The sequence below is a fragment of the Bufo gargarizans genome, chromosome 5 (genome assembly GCF_014858855.1).
Source record: "Bufo gargarizans isolate SCDJY-AF-19 chromosome 5, ASM1485885v1, whole genome shotgun sequence".
In the NCBI taxonomy this organism is placed as follows: domain Eukaryota; kingdom Metazoa; phylum Chordata; class Amphibia; order Anura; family Bufonidae; genus Bufo; species Bufo gargarizans.
In genome coordinates, this window is record NC_058084.1 from 483,354,656 (window position 1) to 483,373,857 (window position 19,202).

The 19,202-nt window shown below is 45.8% G+C and overlaps 1 protein-coding gene across 1 annotated transcript in view; it reads left to right on the forward strand.

The window, feature by feature from the left end:
• OBSCN (obscurin, cytoskeletal calmodulin and titin-interacting RhoGEF) overlaps window positions 1-19,202 on the forward strand; it is a 452,890-nt gene that overhangs the window by 38,602 nt on the left and 395,086 nt on the right. The window contains 3 exon segments of the mRNA XM_044292830.1: window positions 10,989-11,258; window positions 11,874-12,149; window positions 14,722-14,997. Of these exon segments, the coding sequence (XP_044148765.1) occupies window positions 10,989-11,258; window positions 11,874-12,149; window positions 14,722-14,997 (822 nt within the window).

Here is a 19,202-nt window from a genome sequence, read left to right on the forward strand (position 1 = left end):
TCTCACTGCTCTTACAGTATAGAGTCCATAGTCTCACTGCTCTTACAGTATAGAGTCCATAGTCTCACCGCTCTTACAGTAAAGAGTCCATAGTCTCACTGCTCTTACCGTAAAGAGTCCATAGTCTCACTGCTCTTACAGTATAGAGTCCATAGTCTCACTGCTCTTACAGTACAGAGTCCATAGTCTCACTGCTCTTACAGTAAAGAGGCCCATAGTCTCACTGCTCTTACAGTACAGAGTCCATAGTCTCACTGCTCTTACCGTAAAGAGTCCACTGTCTCACTGCTCTTACAGTATAGAGTCCATAGTCTCACTGCTCTTACAGTAAAGAGTCCATAGTCTCACTGCTCTTACAGTATAGAGTCCATAGTCTCACTGCTCTTACACTAAAGAGTCCATAGTCTCACTGCTCTTACACTAAAGAGTCCATAGTCTCACTGCTCTTACAGTACAGAGTCCATAGTCTCACTGCTCTTACAGTATAGAGTCCATAGTCTCACTGCTCTTACAGTATAGAGTCCATAGTCTCACTGCTCTTACAGTATAGAGTCCATAGTCTCACTGCTCTTACAGTATAGAGTCCATAGTCTCACTGCTCTTACAGTATAGTCCATAGTCTCACTGCTCTTACAGTAGAGTCCATAGTCTCACTGCTCTTACAGTATAGAGTCCATAGTCTCACTGCTCTTACAGTATAGAGTCCATAGTCTCACTGCTCTTACAGTAAAGAGTCCATAGTCTCACTGCTCTTACAGTATAGAGTCCATAGTCTCACCGCTCTTACAGTAAAGAGTCCATAGTCTCACTGCTCTTACAGTATAGAGTCCATAGTCTCACTGCTCTTACAGTAAAGAGTCCATAGTCTCACTGCTCTTACAGTATAGAGTCCATAGTCTCACTGCTCTTACAGTACAGAGTCCATAGTCTCACTGCTCTTACAGTAAAGAGTCCATAGTCTCACTGCTCTTACAGTATAGAGTCCATAGTCTCACCGCTCTTACCGTAAAGAGTCCATAGTCTCACTGCTCTTACAGTAAAGAGCCCATAGTCTCACTGCTCTTACAGTACAGAGTCCATAGTCTCACTGCTCTTACCGTAAAGAGTCCATAGTCTCACTGCTCTTACAGTATAGAGTCCATAGTCTCACTGCTCTTACAGTAAAGAGTCCATAGTCTCACTGCTCTTACAGTATAGAGTCCATACTCTCACTGCTCTTACAGTATAGAGTCCATAGTCTCACTGCTCTTACAGTACAGAGTCCATAGTCTCACTGCTCTTACAGTATAGAGTCCATAGTCTCACTGCTCTTACAGTAAAGAGTCCATAGTCTCACTGCTCTTACAGTATAGAGTCCATAGTCTCACTGCTCTTACAGTACAGAGTCCATAGTCTCACTGCTCTTACAGTATAGAGTCCATAGTCTCACTGCTCTTACAGTAAAGAGTCCATAGTCTCACTGCTCTTACCGTAAAGAGTCCATAGTCTCACTGCTCTTACAGTATAGAGTCCATAGTCTCACTGCTCTTACAGTACAGAGTCCATAGTCTCACTGCTCTTACAGTAAAGAGCCCATAGTCTCACTGCTCTTACAGTACAGAGTCCATAGTCTCACTGCTCTTACAGTATAGAGTCCATAGTCTCACCGCTCTTACAGTAAAGAGTCCATAGTCTCACTGCTCTTACCGTAAAGAGTCCATAGTCTCACTGCTCTTACAGTATAGAGTCCATAGTCTCACTGCTCTTACAGTACAGAGTCCATAGTCTCACTGCTCTTATAGTAAAGAGCCCATAGTCTCACTGCTCTTACAGTACAGAGTCCATAGTCTCACTGCTCTTACCGTAAAGAGTCCACTGTCTCACTGCTCTTACAGTATAGAGTCCATAGTCTCACTGCTCTTACAGTAAAGAGTCCATAGTCTCACTGCTCTTACAGTATAGAGTCCATAGTCTCACTGCTCTTACAGTATAGAGTCCATAGTCTCACTGCTCTTACAGTACAGAGTCCATAGTCTCACTGCTCTTACAGTACAGAGTCCATAGTCTCACTGCTCTTACAGTATAGAGTCCATAGTCTCACTGCTCTTACAGTAAATAGCCCATAGTCTCACTGCTCTTACAGTATAGAGTCCATAGTCTCACTGCTCTTACAGTACAGAGTCCATAGTCTCACTGCTCTTACAGTACAGAGTCCATAGTCTCACTGCTCTTACAGTAAAGAGTCCATAGTCTCTCTGCTCTTACAGTAAAGAGTCCATAGTCTCACTGCTCTTACAGTATAGAGTCCATAGTCTCACTGCTCTTACAGTATAGAGTCCATAGTCTCACTGCTCTTACAGTAAAGAGTCCATAGTCTCACTGCTCTTACACTGCTCTTACAGTAAGAGTCCATAGTCTCACTGCTCTTACAATAAAGAGTCCATAGTCTCACTGCTCTTACAATAAAGAGTCCATAGTCTCACTGCTCTTACAGTAAGAGTCCATAGTCTCACTGCTCTTACAGTAAAGAGTCAATAGTCTCACTGCTCTTTACAGTAAAGAGTCCATAGTCTCATGCTCTTACAGTAAAGAGTCCATAGTCTCACTGCTCTTACAGTAAGAGTCATAGTCCACTGCTCTTACAGTAAGAGTCCATAGTCTCACTGCTCTTACAGTAAAGAGTCCATAGTCTCACTGCTCTTACAGTAAGAGTCCATAGTCTCACTGCTCTTACAGTATAGAGTCCATAGTCTCACTGCTCTTACAGTATAGAGTCCATAGTCTCACTGCTCTTACAGTAAGAGTCCATAGTCTCACTGCTCTTACAGTAAAGAGTCCATAGTCTCACTGCTCTTACAGTAAAGAGTCCATAGTCTCACTGCTCTTACAGTAAAGAGTCCCATAGTCTCACTGCTCTTACAGTAAAGAGTCCATAGTCTCACTGCTCTTACAGTAAGAGTCCATAGTCTCACTGCTCTTACAGTAAAGAGTCCATAGTCTCACTGCTCTTACAGTAAAGAGTCCATAGTCTCACTGCTCTTACAGTAAAAGAGTCCATAGTCTCACTGCTCTTACAGTAAAGAGTCCATAGTCTCACTGCTCTTACAGTAAAGAGTCCATAGTCTCACTGCTCTTACAGTAAAGAGTCCATAGTCTCACTGCTCTTACAGTAAAGAGTCCATAGTCTCACTGCTCTTACAGTAAAGAGTCCATAGTCTCACTGCTCTTACAGTAAAGAGTCCATAGTCTCACTGCTCTTACAGTAAAGAGTCCATAGTCTCACTGCTCTTACAGTAAAGAGTCCATAGTCTCACTGCTCTTACAGTAAAGAGTCCATAGTCTCACTGCTCTTACAGTAAAGAGTCCATAGTCTCACTGCTCTTACAGTAAAGAGTTCCATAGTCTCACTGCTCTTACAGTAAAGAGTCCATAGTCTCACTGCTCTTACAGTAAAGAGTCCATAGTCTCACTGCTCTTACAGTAAAGAGTCCATAGTCTCACTGCTCTTACAGTAACGAGTCCATAGTCTCACTGCTCTTACAGTAAAGAGTCCATGTCTCACTGCTCTACAGTAAAGAGTCCATAGTCTCACTGCTCTTACAGTAAAGAGTCCATAGTCTCACTGCTCTTACCGTAAAGAGTCCATAGTCTCACTGCTCTTACAGTAAAGAGTCCATAGTCTCACTGCTCTTACAGTAAGAGTCATAGTCTCACTGCTCTTACAGTAAAGAGGTCCATAGTCTCACTGCTCTTACAGTAAAGAGTCCATAGTCTCACTGCTCTTACGTAAAGAGTCCAAGTCCTCACTGCTCTTACAGTAATGAGTTCCATAGTCTCACTGCTCTTACAGTAAGAGTCCATAGTCTCACTGCTCTTACAGTATAGAGATCCATAGTCTCACTGCTCTTACAGTAAAGAGTCCATAGTTCACTGGCTCTTACAGTAGAGTCCATAGTCTCACCTGCTCTTACAGTATAGTAAGAGTCCATAGTCTCATGCTCTTACAGTAAGAGTCCATAGTCTCACTGCTCTTACAGTATAGAGTCCATAGTCTCACTGCTCTTACAGTAAAGAGTCCATAGTCTCACTGCTCTTACAGTAAAGAGTCCATAGTCTCACTGCTCTTACAGTAAAGAGTCCATAGTCTCTCTGCTCTTACAGTATAGAGTCCATAGTCTCACTGCTCTTACAGTAAAGAGTCCATAGTCTCACCGCTCTTACAGTAAAGAGTCCATAGTCTCACTGCTCTTACAGTATAGAGTCCATAGTCTCACTGCTCTTACAGTAAAGAGTCCATAGTCTCACCGCTCTTACAGTATAGAGTCCACAGTCTCACTGCTCTTACAGTAAAGAGTCCATAGTCTCACTGCTCTTACAGTACAGAGTCCATAGTCTCACTGCTCTTACAGTATAGAGTCCATAGTCTCACTGCTCTTACCGTAAAGAATCCTCTTCTATGTTTGTGTACAAACCTTCTTTCCTCCAGACGCAGAGGATGTCCCCTCGTCACAGTCCTGGGAATGAATAGATGATGGGAGTGATCTCTGTACTGACCCCTGATATATTTATACATAGTTATTAGATCTCCCCTCAGTCGTCTTTTTTCTAAAGTGAATAACCCTAATTTTGATATACCCCCAGATATCACTCTGTATCACCCTATATCACCCTATACCCCCACATATTACTGTGCATCACCCTATACCTCCAGATATCACTCAGTATCAGCCTTTACCCCCAGATATCACTCTGTATCTTCCTATATCACCCTATACCCCTAGATATCACTCTGTATCACCCTATATCACCCGATACCTCGAGATATCACTGTGTATCACCCTATACCTCCAGATATCACTGTGTATTACCCTATATCACCATATACCTCCAGATATCACTGTGTATCACCTTATATCACCCTATACCTCCAGATATCACCTTATATCAACTTATAACCCCAGATATCACTGTGTATCACCCTATACCTCCAGATATCACTGTGTATCACCCTATATCCCAGATATCACTGTGTATCACCCTATATCCCAGATATCACTGTGTATCACCCTATACCCCCAGATATCACGGTGTATCACCTTATACCCCCAGATATCACAGTCTATCACCCTATACCTTCGGATATCACTGTGTATCACCCTATACCGTCGGATATCACTGTGTATCACCCTATACCTCCAGATATCACTGTGTATCACCCTATACCTCTAGATATCACTGTGTATCACCCTATACCCCCACATATCACTGTGTATCACCCTATATCACCCTATACCCCCAGATATCACTCTGTATCACCCTATACCCCTAGATATTACTCTGTATCACCCTATACCCCCAGATATCACTGTGTATCACCCTATACCCCCAGATATCACTGTGTATCACCCTATATCACCCGATACCCCAGATATCACTGTGTATCACCCTATACCTCCAGATATCATTGTGTATCACCCTATATCAGCCTATACCTCCCAGATATCACTGTGTATCACCATATATATTTTCCAGATATCACTGTGTATCACCATATATCATCCGATACCCCCATATATCACTGTGTATCACCATATACCCCCACATATCACTGTGTATCACCCTATACCCCTAGATATCACTCTGTATTACCCTATACCCCCAGATATCACTGTGTATCACCCTATATCACCCGATACCCCCAGATATCACTGTGTATCACCCTATACCTCCAGATATCACCTTATATCAACTTATAACCCCAGATATCACTGTGTATCACCCTATACCTCCAGATATCACTGTGTATCACCCTATATCCCAGATATCACTGTGTATCACCCTATATCCCAGATATCACTGTGTATCACCCTATACCCCCAGATATCACGGTGTATCACCTCATACCCCCAGATATCACAGTCTATCACCCTATACCTTCGGATATCACTGTGTATCACCCTATACCTTCGGATATCACTGTGTATCACCCTATACCTCCAGATATCACTGTGTATCACCCTATACCTCTAGATATCACTGTGTATCACCCTATACCCCCAGATATCACTTTTTTATCACCCTATATCACCCTATACCTCCAGATATCACTGTGTATCACCCTATACCCCCACATATCACTGTGTATCACCCTATATCACCCTATACCCCCAGATATCACTCTGTATCACCCTATACCCCTAGATATCACTCTGTATCACCCTATACCCCCAGATATCACTGTGTATCACCCTATACCCCCAGATATCACTGTGTATCACCTTATACCCCAGATATCACTGTGTATCACCCTATACCCCCAGATTTTACTGTGTATCACTCTATACCTCCAGATATTACTGTGTATCACCCTATACCCCCAGATATCACTGTGTATCACCTTATACCCCAGATATCACTGTGTATCACCCTATACCCCCAGATATCACTGTGTATCACCCTATACCTCCAGATATCACTGTGTATCACCCTATACCCCCAGATATCACTGTGTATCACCCTATACCTCCAGATATCACTGTGTATCACCCTAAACCTCCAGATATCACTCTGTATCACCCTATACCTCCAGATATCACTGTGTATCACCCTATACCCCCAGATATCACTGTGTATCACCCTATACCCCCACATATCACTCTGTATCACCCTATATCCCCAGATATCACTGTGCATCACCTTATACCCCAGATATCACTGTGTATCACCCTATACCCCCAGATATAACTGTGTATCACCCTATACCTCCAGATATCACTGTGTATCACCCTATACCCCCAGATATCACTGTGTATCACCCTATACCTCCAGATATCACTGTGTATCACCCTAAACCTCCAGATATCACTCTGTATCACCCTATACCTCCAGATATCACTGTGTATCACCCTATACCCCCAGATATCACTGTGTATCACCCTATACCCCCACATATCACTCTGTATCACCCTATATCCCCAGATATCACTGTGTATCACCTTATACCCCCAGATATCACTGTGTATCACCTTATACCCCCAGATATCACTGTGTATCACCCTATACCTTCAGATATCACTGTGTATCACCCTGTACCTTCAGATATCACTGTGTATCACCCTATACCCCCAGATATTACTGTGTATCACCCTATACCTCCAGATATCACTGTGTATCACCCTATACCCCCACATATCACTCTGTATCACCCTATATCCCAGATATCACTGTGTATCACCCTATACCCCCAGATATCACTGTGTATCACCGCCTGGCACCATGAGGTATATCAGGGTTCCTCCAGAAGTCTTATATCCAGTGACCCCGTCAGTATAATATGATGCGTTGACACGTGACAGCGGCGCCCCCTCTAACACATACCACGCACATTACATCACATTCCCCTAAGAGCATACCCACCGCCCGGTGCCCACCAGGGACGCACCCACCAAATACCAAAGGTTAAGCTAATGGGGAATATGATCCCAGAACCATGGAGCTGGCGCTCATATGATTTATGCCTCCCTGCTACCGTGCAGCCAAAAATTATCCTCCCCCTCCTGATATTACATATGTGCACTGTGATCACATCACACAGGAATGGAAGTCACTGCCCGTCACATGTATCTAAACCTACCCTCTATGTGACTCTGATGTATCTAAGCCTGACAAGTCTGATTGTGCCTCAAGTACCGAGCCTATCATGTGTGATACTGTGTCATGTACCTCAGCCTATCATGTGTGATACTGTGTCATGTACCTCAGCCTATCATGTGTGATACTGTGTCATGTACCTCAGCCTATCATGTGTGATACTGCCTCATGTATCTCAGCCTATCATGTGTGATACTGTGTCATGTATCTCAGCCTATCATGTGTGATACTGTGTCATGTATCTCAGCCTATCATGTGTGATACTGTGTCATGTACCTCAGCCTATCATGTGTGATACTGCCTCATGTATCTCAGCCTATCATGTGTGATACTGTGTCATGTATCTCAGCCTATCATGTGTGATACTGTGTCATGTATCTCAGCCTATCATGTGTGATACTGTGTCATGTATCTCAGCCTATCATGTGTGATACTGTGTCATGTATCTCAGCCTATCATGTGTGATACTGTGTCATGTATCTCAGCCTATCATGTGTGATACTGCCTCATGTATCTCAGCCTATCATGTGTGATACTGTGTCATGTATCTCAGCCTATCATGTGTGATACTGTGTCATGTATCTCAGCCTATCATGTGTGATACTGTGTCATGTATCTCAGCCTATTATGTGTGATACTGTGTCATGTACCTCAGCCTATCATGTGTGATACTGTGTCATGTATCTCAGCCTATCATGTGTGATACTGCCTCATGTATCTAAGCCTATCATGTGTGATACTGTGTCATGTATCTCAGCCTATTATGTGTGATTCTGTGTCATGTATCTCAGCCTATCATGTATCTCAGCCTATCATGTGTGATTCTGTGTCATGTATCTCAGCCTATCATGTGTGATACTGTGTCATGTATCTCAGCCTATCATGTGTGATTCTGTGTCATGTATCTCAGCCTATCATGTGTGATTCTGTGTCATGTACCTCAGCCTATCATGTGTGATACAGTGTCATGTACCTCAGCCTATCATGTGTGATTCTGTGTCATGTATCTCAGCCTATCATGTATCTCAGCCTATCATGTGTGATTCTGTGTCATGTACCTCAGCCTATCATGTGTGATACTGTGTCACGTATCTCAGCCTATCATGTGTGATACTGCCTCATGTATCTCAGCCTATCATGTGTGATACTGCCTCATGTATCTCAGCCTATCATGTGTGATACTGTGTCATGTATCTCAGCCTATCATGTGTGATACTGTGTCATGTATCTCAGCCTATCATGTGTGATACTGCCTCATGTATCTCAGCCTATCATGTGTGATACTGCCTCATGTATCTCAGCCTATCATGTGTGATACTGTGTCATGTATCTCAGCCTATCATGTGTGATACTGTGTCATGTATCTCAGCCTATCATGTGTGATACTGTGTCATGTATCTCAGCCTATCATGTGTGATACTGTGTCATGTATCTCAGCCTATCATGTGTGATACTGTGTCATGTATCTCAGCCTATCATGTGTGATACTGCCTCATGTATCTCAGCCTATCATGTGTGATACTGCCTCATGTATCTCAGCCTATCATGTGTGATACTGTGTCATGTATCTCAGCCTATCATGTGTGATACTGTGTCATGTATCTCAGCCTATCATGTGTGATACTGTGTCATGTATCTCAGCCTATTATGTGTGATACTGTGTCATGTACCTCAGCCTATCATGTGTGATACTGTGTCATGTATCTCAGCCTATCATGTGTGATACTGCCTCATGTATCTAAGCCTATCATGTGTGATTCTGTGTCATGTATCTCAGCCTATCATGTGTGATACTGTGTCATGTATCTCAGCCTATCATGTGTGATTCTGTGTCATGTATCTCAGCCTATCATGTGTGATTCTGTGTCATGTATCTCAGCCTATCATGTGTGATACTGTGTCATGTACCTCAGCCTATCATGTGTGATACTGTAATGTACCTCAGCCTATCATGTGTGATACTGTGTCATGTACCTCAGCCTATCATGTGTGATACTGTGTCATGTATCTCAGCCTATCATGTGTGATACTGTGTCATGTACCTCAGCCTATCATGTGTGATACTGTGTCATGTATCTCAGCCTATCATGTGTGATACTGTGTCATGTACCTCAGCCTATCATGTGTGATACTGTGTCATGTACCTCAGCCTATCATGTGTGATACTGTGTCATGTATCTCAGCCTATCATGTGTGATACTGTGTCATGTACCTCAGCCTATCATGTGTGATACTGTGTCATGTATCTCAGCCTATCATGTGTGATACTGCCTCATGTATCTAAGCCTATCATGTGTGATTCTGTGTCATGTATCTCAGCCTATCATGTGTGATACTGTGTCATGTATCTCAGCCTATCATGTGTGATTCTGTGTCATGTATCTCAGCCTATCATGTGTGATTCTGTGTCATGTATCTCAGCCTATCATGTGTGATACTGTGTCATGTATCTCAGCCTATTATGTGTGATACTGTAATGTACCTCAGCCTATCATGTGTGATACTGTGTCATGTACCTCAGCCTATCATGTGTGATACTGTGTCATGTATCTCAGCCTATCATGTGTGATACTGTGTCATGTACCTCAGCCTATCATGTGTGATACTGTGTCATGTATCTCAGCCTATCATGTGTGATACTGTGTCATGTACCTCAGCCTATCATGTGTGATACTGTGTCATGTACCTCAGCCTATCATGTGTGATACTGTGTCATGTATCTCAGCCTATCATGTGTGATACTGTGTCATGTACCTCAGCCTATCATGTGTGATACTGTGTCATGTATCTCAGCCTATCATGTGTGATACTGTGTCATGTATCTCAGCCTATCATGTGTGATACTGTGTCATGTATCTCAGCCTATCATGTGTGATACTGTGTCATGTACCTCAGCCTATCATGTGTGATACTGTGTCATGTATCTCAGCCTATCATGTGTGATTCTGTGTCATGTATCTCAGCCTATCATGTGTGATACTGTGTCATGTACCTCAGCCTATCATGTGTGATACTGCCTCATGTATCTCAGCCTATCATGTGTGATACTGTATCATGTATCTCAGCCTATCATATGTGATACTGCCTCAAGTACCGAGCCTATCATGTGTGATACTGTGTCATATTCCTCAGCCTATCATGTGTGATACTGTGTCATGTACCTCAGCCTATCATGTGTGATACTGCCTCATATATCTCAGCCTATCATGTGTGATACTGTGTCATGTACCTCAGCCTATCATGTGTGATACTGCCTCATGTATCTCAGCCTATCATGTGTGATACTGTGTCATGTACCTCAGCCTATCATGTGTGATACTGCCTCATGTATCTAAGCCTAAGCTGTGTATCCCCGCCAGCTCTTCCACACTTCACAACCAGTAAGAGGCGCTCTGAGGTGCAGCTGAGGTCTGGAGATCAGGCAGAGTTTGTGTCGGAGACTTCGGAGGAGAACGTCCGGGTTTTGTGGTATAAAAACGGCAAAGAGATTCGACACTCGAAGAAATTCCAGCTGGAGTCCCGAGGAAAACTCCAGAAGCTGCAGATCTCCTGCGTCCAGAGGGAAGATGAAGGGACGTACACGTGCAGCCTAGGCGATGACATCATCACCTTCAGCTTACAGGTTACAGGTGAGATCAGTGGCTCCCGCAATGGTTACACTCACACAGGGGCTCACATGCTTGCTGGTTGTTGTCCTCATGGGCAGCATCAGACTGACCTACCAGAGGATCCTCTGGTGGGTCCAGGTTCTGATACCACAATGGGCCCCAAAGGTCTAGGAGAAAACACATTTGGAGCTTTGTCTGGAGACTGTAGATTGCCACAAGGGTCTATGTCTTTGAATCAAAACCTATTAGGTTGGGCCCAAAGAATAATTTCCTGTGGTGGGTCCAAGTAAGCCCAGTCTGACCCTGCTCTTGTGGACCTCCCTGACCCAATGGTGATGCTTTGCCTCTGAGTTTTACTTGTCTTAGCTCTGGACCTTCTGTCGGTGCCCATCTTTGGACAACCACAGCCACGGTGACTGCTGCTCCACACTGCGGCCAGGAGATGTGCACCCGGTGCTTCGGCACCACCACATACTGCACCCCGATGCTCACCCCCAGCAGGAGGACGAGGACACAACACATTGCCCCAACCAGACTGAGGAAAGATGCCAAGCGTGTTATACAGGGGTCCCTAATACTACAAAGGTTCATAAGTTCTCTGCATGTTATATTTGTAACGTCTTGCTCTTTCTCTAGAACCAGTGCCGGCCTTCATCAACCAGGACAAGATCCAGAAGGTGGTGGTGGCCAAACTGATGGAGAGCGCCGTCCTGAGCTGTGAGGTCTCCGAGAGCAAGACGGAGGTGAAATGGTACAAGGACGGGAAGCTGATCACCTCCAGCAAGAAACTGAGGGTGGAGACCGAGGGCAAATACCGGCGTCTGGTGGTGGAGCAGGTGGAGAAGAAAGACGCCGGAGAGTACAGCTGTGAGGTGGCCGGGCAGAAGATCAGCTTCAAAGTCAACGTCAAAGGTTGGTTGGGTTTCTATTGACTAGGCACCAGATATAAGTCTTAGTATAATGTAAATTCCTGGCACCAGATGTAACGGACCGTTTCAGCAGACAAGGGGTTAAAATCCGTTTAGGCGATATGCCCCTTTCTGAGAGACAGGCACAGCTACTGCAGAACACCAAACTCCCGAACTGGATACAAAATAGCACTCCAAACTGGAACCTCGCAAATAGCTGCCAGCAGGCGAACAGGAAAAGCATCCAATCAGCTTACACTCCTGGCAATCAGTCTCTAACAGCATACAGGGAATCCCCCCAATAACGAGACAAGGCTCCGTGTTGAGGGTCAAGCAGTGGTCTGTGAGTTAAAATGGCCGCTATCTATTGTTCTCACCATGTGCTTCATCCATTGTTCTCACCATGGGAATAGTAAAATCCAAGCAAGTAAGGCAAAGGATAAAATCCAGGGACAGAGGGCTCAGTCCCAAGTGCCTTAAGACCCAATAACTTAAGGGACCATAATCCCAGGGCAGGAGGCTGGCAAACAGCCCCCTCCAAAACACCGTGGCGAGGTTGGTTTCGCCACACATCTCCCCCCACCAGGGAAGACTAACCAGATACCTGACCTCACGCCGGTCGGTACCTGAGTTAGTCTGGCAGCCCACCCACAACCCAATACTGGACCTGTTGAATTTAGTAGCCTGTCTCTGTCCAGTGAATCCACCAAGGTTATATTGGTAGCTGGTACTCCCGGTCTCCGAGTTGCTCCCTGGCTTGGAGTGGAGGTTGCTTTGTGGGCAGGTATCAGCGGTACTCTGCCCTGGTGCCAGCGTTACCACGGAAAAAGCCTGGTTGGAGTCCGGTTGTTGGAGGGGGAAACCGACTCTCTCCCCTTTGGCTAAACAGCCCTGTTGCTGTGGGACAGGACCGACTGTCCCTACCCCCTGTGCTGTAAGTGCAGAGACCACGGTCCCATCTGCACAGTTGTGGGGCTTACTGTCTCCCCCTGGTGCGTTAAGCTGCCGCTGGGGAGAGGGGGTAACGAGCTCCTCTCCCATACATACTTCCAGCCGCTGGGGAGGGCGACCGACCGCCTCCGCTCCCAATACAGTGTCCTGCTGCTGGGGAAAGGAGACTGGGCTCTCTATTCCCTGTAGGACACTCTGCCGCTGGGGGACAGGACCGACTGTCTCTGCCCCCTGTAACTCCGCCTGCCGCTGGGGAATGGAGACTGGGCTCCCAATTCCCAAAAAATCATGCTGCTGCTGGGGGGCAGGAACAACTACCTCTGCCCCCTGTAACTCAGCCTGCCGCTGGGGAGGGAGGCCGCTGCTCTCCCCTCCCTGCACTTCACACTGCCGCTGGGGAATGGAGACTAGGCTCCCAATTCCCAAAAAATCATGCTGCTGCTGGGGGGCAGGAACAACTACCTCTGCCCCCTGTAACTCAGCCTGCCGCTGGGGAGGGAGGCCGCTGCTCTCCTCTCCCTGCACTTCACACTGCCGCTGGGGAATGGAGACTAGGCTCCCTCTGTCCCGCAACTGTAACTTCCGATGGAGGTCCACCCAACGTGGCAGCTGACCGTCACCTTCTGCCCGGTATAGTAGGGTCTTGAACACTAGACTCCTCACGAACTTCACGTATTTCTCAGCTGGATTGGGTCCGAAGAAGTTCAGCCGCAACCACATCATACGGTCAAATTCCTCCACAGAGTATCTGTACTCCACTGCTGGTTCCATCCTGGTGCTTTTAGGGTCACTGTACTGAGACATGCGTTGCCCTTAAATTGTAGAATCCACAGAAATGGTGTCTCCTGTAGCTGTCCTTCTGGCTGTAGGAACGATCCCACTGCTTGCCACCAATTGTAACGGACCGTTTCAGCAGACAAGGGGTTAAAATCCGTTTAGGCGATATGCCCCTTTCTGAGAGACAGGCACAGCAACTGCAGAACACCAACCTCCCGAACTGGATACAAAATAGCACTCCAAACTGGAACCTCGCGAATAGCTGCCAGCAGACGAACAGGAAAAGCATCCAATTAGCTTACACTACTGGCAATCAGTCTCTAACAGCATACAGGGAATCCCCCCAATAACGAGACAAGGCTCCGTGTTGAGGGTCAAGCAGTGGTCTGTGAGTTAAAATGGCCGCTATCTATTGTTCTCACCATGTGCTTCATCCATTGTTCTCATCATGGGAATAGTAAAATACAAGCAAGTAAGGCAAATGATGCAATCCAGGGACAGAGGGCTCCGTCCCAAGTGCCTTAAGACCCAATAACTTAAGGGACCATAATCCCAGGGCAGGAGGCTGGCAAACAGCCCCCTCCAAAACACTGTGGCGAGGTTGGTTTCGCCACAGCAGATATAACTTTTGGTATTCTGTATAATTCTTGACACCATATATAAATCTTAGTGTCATGTATAATTCCTGGTCACAGTCACATATGTAAATTTTTGCATCATTTATAATTCTTGACATAACATTCAGATATTTGCCCCATGTATAACTGTTGGTATCACCTAATCTACAGAAGACTGGACAAGTACTGGAAGAATATTGTATAAGATATAACGTCCTCTTTTTTCTCTAGAACCAGAACCGGCCTTCATCAACCAGGACAAGGTCCAGAAGGAGGTGGTGGCCAAACTGACGGAGAGCGCCGTCCTGAGCTGTGAGGTCTCTGATGGAAAGATGGAGGTGAAATGGTACAAGGACGGGAAGCTGATCACCTCCAGCAAGAAACTGAGGATAGAGACCGACGGCAAATACCGGCGTCTGGTGGTGGAGCAGGTGGAGAAGAAAGACGCCGGAGAGTACAGCTGTGAGGTGGCCGGGCAGAAGATCAGCTTCAAAGTCAACGTCAAAGGTGAGGAGCGCGTGAGGTGTTGTAACCCGCAGGTGAGATCTTGTCATAAAGGAGACGCTGATCCAGATTTACATCATGTTGAATACTCCAGTCACATCCAGAGCTGCAGCCAGAATCTTCACGTGTCACTGCCTTGTTTGTCCCAGTCACATCCAGAGCAGCAATCACAATTCCACATCTCATACACATACAGAACTGCTTCAACAATTCCACTGCAACATGATGTCTTATGCTTCATCCACATCCAAAGCTGCAGCTACAATTCTGATGTGTCATTGCACCTTTTACTCCAGTCACAACCAGAGCTGTGCTGATAATCTGTCAGTACCTTTTTATTAGAGTGCTGTGTGGGAGATCACATACTAAGCACAGCTCACATGACTGACTGCAGCACTAGTGGTGGACGGAGGCTAACAAGATGAGGAGCGCAGCTTTGGATGTAGCTGGAGTAGAAGAGATGGCTAAACATTAGGGTCACACATGAAAAATGAGTCTGCACCACTCATCAGTGACATCGGGCACCGGGCGGCCATGACACCCCCTGCATACCTCACACTACTCAGAAACACAAAGAGGGACTATGTTTGTCATACTAGGCCACGCCTCTAAAGCTTCCCAAAACATAACTGTACACGCCCAGTCCTCGTAATGCCCCCACATTGTAACTATTCCCCCTTTGTGCCCCTCTCACAGTAGTTATGCCCAGATATGTGACCCCTCACAGTAGTTATACCAGATATGTGCCCCCTCACAGTAGTTATGCCCAGATATGTGCCCCCTCACAGTAGTTTTGGTCAGATATGTGCCCCTTACAGTAGTTATGGCCAGATATGTGTCCCTCACAGTAGTTTTGGTCAGATATGTGTCCCTCACAGTAGTTATGGTCAGATATGTGCCCCTCACAGTAGTTATGGTCAGATATGTATCCCCTCACAGTAGTTATGGTCAGATATGTACCCCCTCACAGTAGTTATGGCCAGATATGTATCCCCTCACAGTAGTTATGGTCAGATATGTACCCCCTCACAGTAGTTATGGCCAGATATGTGCCCCTCACAGTAGTTATGGTCAGATATGTGCCCCCTCACAGTAGTTATACCAGATATGTGCCCCCTCACAGTAGTTTTGCCCAGATATGTGCCCCCTCACAGTAGTTATACCAGATATGTGCCCCTCACAGTAGTTATGCCCAGATATGTGCCCCTTCACAGTAGTTATACCAGATATGTGCCCCCTCACAGTAGTTATACCAGATATGTGCCCCCCTCACAGTAGTTATGCCCAGATATGTGCCCCCCTCACAGTAGTTATACCAGATATGTGCCCCTCACAGTAATTATACCAGATATGTGCCCCCTAACAGTAGTTATACCAGATATGTGCCCCCTAACAGTAGTTATACCAGATATGCGCCCCCCTCACAGTAGTTATACCAGATATGTGCCCCTCACAGTAGTTATGGCCAGATATGTGCCCCCTCACAGTAGTTATACCAGATATGTGCCCCCCTCACAGTAGTTATGCCCAGATATGTGCCCCTTCACAGTAGTTATGCCCAGATATGTGCCCCCTCACAGTAGTTATGCCCAGATATGTGCCCCTTCACAGTAGTTATGCCCAGATATGTGCCCCTCACAGTAATTATACCAGATATGTGCCCCCTAACAGTAGTTATACCAGATATGTGCCCCTCACAGTAGTTATGGCCAGATATGTGCCTCTCACAGTAGTTATACCAGATATGTGCCCCTCACAGTAGTTTTGCCCAGATATGTGCCCCCTCACAGTAGTTTTGGTCAGATATGTGCCCCCTCACAGTAGTTATGTCAGATATGTGTCCCTCACAGTAGTTATGGCCAGATATGTGTCCCTCACAGTAGTTATGGCCAGATATGTGCCCCCTCACAGTAGTTTTGGTCAGATATGTGTCCCTCACAGTAGTTATGGTCAGATATGTGCCCCTCACAGTAGTTATGGTCAGATATGTACCCCCTCACAGTAGTTATGGTCAGATATGTACCCCCTCACAGTAGTTATGGCCAGATATGTGCCCCTCACAGTAGTTATGGTCAGATATGTATCCCCTCCCAGTAGTTATGTCCAGATATGTGCCCCTCACAGTAGTAATGCCCAGATATGTGCCCCCTCACAGTAGTTATACCAGATATGTGCCCCCTCACAGTAGTTTTGCCCAGATATGTGCCCCTCACAGTAGTTTTGCCCAGATATGTGCCCCCTCACAGTAGTTTTGGTCAGATATGTGCCCCTTACAGTAGTTATGTCAGATATGTGTCCCTCACAGTAGTTATGGCCAGATATGTGTCCCTCACAGTAGTTATGGCCAGATATGTGCCCCCTCACAGTAGTTTTGGTCAGATATGTGTCCCTCACAGTAGTTATGGTCAGATATGTGCCCCTCACAGTAGTTATGGTCAGATATGTACCCCCTCACAGTAGTTATGGTCAGATATGTACCCCCTCACAGTAGTTATGGACAGATATGTGCCCCTCACAGTAGTTATACCAGATATGTGCCCCCTTACAGTAGTTATATCAGATATGTGCCCCCTCACAGTAGTTTTGCCCAGATATGTGCCCCCTCACAGTAGCTATGGACAAATATGTGCCCCTCTCAGTAGTTATGGTCAGATATGTGCCCCCTCACAGTAGTTATGGTCAGATATGTGCCCCCTCACAGTAGTTTTGGTCAGATATTATGCAATTGCACACTGGACAGCCACTTGGTCTTAAAGGGAACCTGTCATATGGATATTTGATTATAATCTAACTAATTATATACAATCATTAACTACTAAAAAGTGCCTTAGATGTATTCACTTACTGGTGTGACAGATGGTTACCTCATAATATACACACAAAGATGCTGCATGCTGCATGCTAATGAGCTGATTTGAGTCCAGCGTGATGTCATTGAGTCCAGCGTATATTTAATTCAGAGCTATAGCCACTCCCCTGCCCACCTGCTGCTGATTCATATGGAAACAAACTGTCATTCAGCAGCAGGTGGGCGGGGAGAGTCAGGAGCTCATGAATATTCATGTCACGGACGGTGTACAGGAAACAAGACAAAGAACATGCATATATGACTCACTGGATCCAAAGCTAAGGAACCAAAAGGGAGACCCCTGCACAAGACCTGAGACTTTCCCTGGCTGCTCAGCCTATGCAAAGATCCCAGAGGTGGATGGTTGCATATCCACGTACCTCGACTATATAACCCCTGAACACCCTACAATAGTGAGGGGACACGACCACCGGCTCCCTACACCAGACACGGAGGGAGTCAGGGTCACCTGGGATCCAGCAAACAGAAAATAACAGATAAATGTTCAGCACTTAACTTAGTAGCAGACTGGAAAACAGGATCAGCATGCACACACACTCCAGGAAGTAGTATAAGCCGCCCAGTAATGCATTATGGGGAGGAATTTAAAGGGAAGCAATCAGTCCAACTACATGACAGCTGAGAGAGGTTAACGAGATGAGGAACTGAACAGCACAACAAAGAGAACTCAAGGAGGAGGTTCTGAAAGGCTTCTGTCAGAGCTTCTCAGCTGTCTGGTTGTGACAGTACCCCTCCCTCTACAAGTGGACTCCGGACACTCAGAGCCCACCTTCTCAGGATGGGACCTATGGAAAGCCCTGATGAGACGAGAGGCCTTAATGTCCGTCACTGGGACCCACAATCCTAGAGACCTGAAATTCAAGATTCCCATCAACCATAATCGGAGGAGGAGGCAAAGGTGAGGGTACAATGGGTTGAACATAAGGTTTCAATAAGGACTTATGAAAAACATTATGGATCTTCCAAGTCTGAGGAAGATCAAGACGGTATGCAACAGGATTGATGACAGACAGGATTTTGTAAGGCCCAATAAACCTAGGACCCAACTTCCAGGAGGGAACCTTCAATTTGATATTCTTGGTAGACAACCACACCAGATCACCAACATTCAGGTCCGGACCAAGCACACGTCTCTTATCTGCCACACGCTTATATCTCTCACTCATGCTCTTTAGATTATCCAGAATCTTTTGCCAAATAGATGACAAAGACGAGGAGAATCTGTCCTCATCAGGTAAACCAGAAGACCCCTCTCCCGAGAAAGTCCCAAACTGCGGATGAAACCCATATGCACCAAAAAATGGTGACTTATCAGAGGACTCCTGACGACGGTTATTTA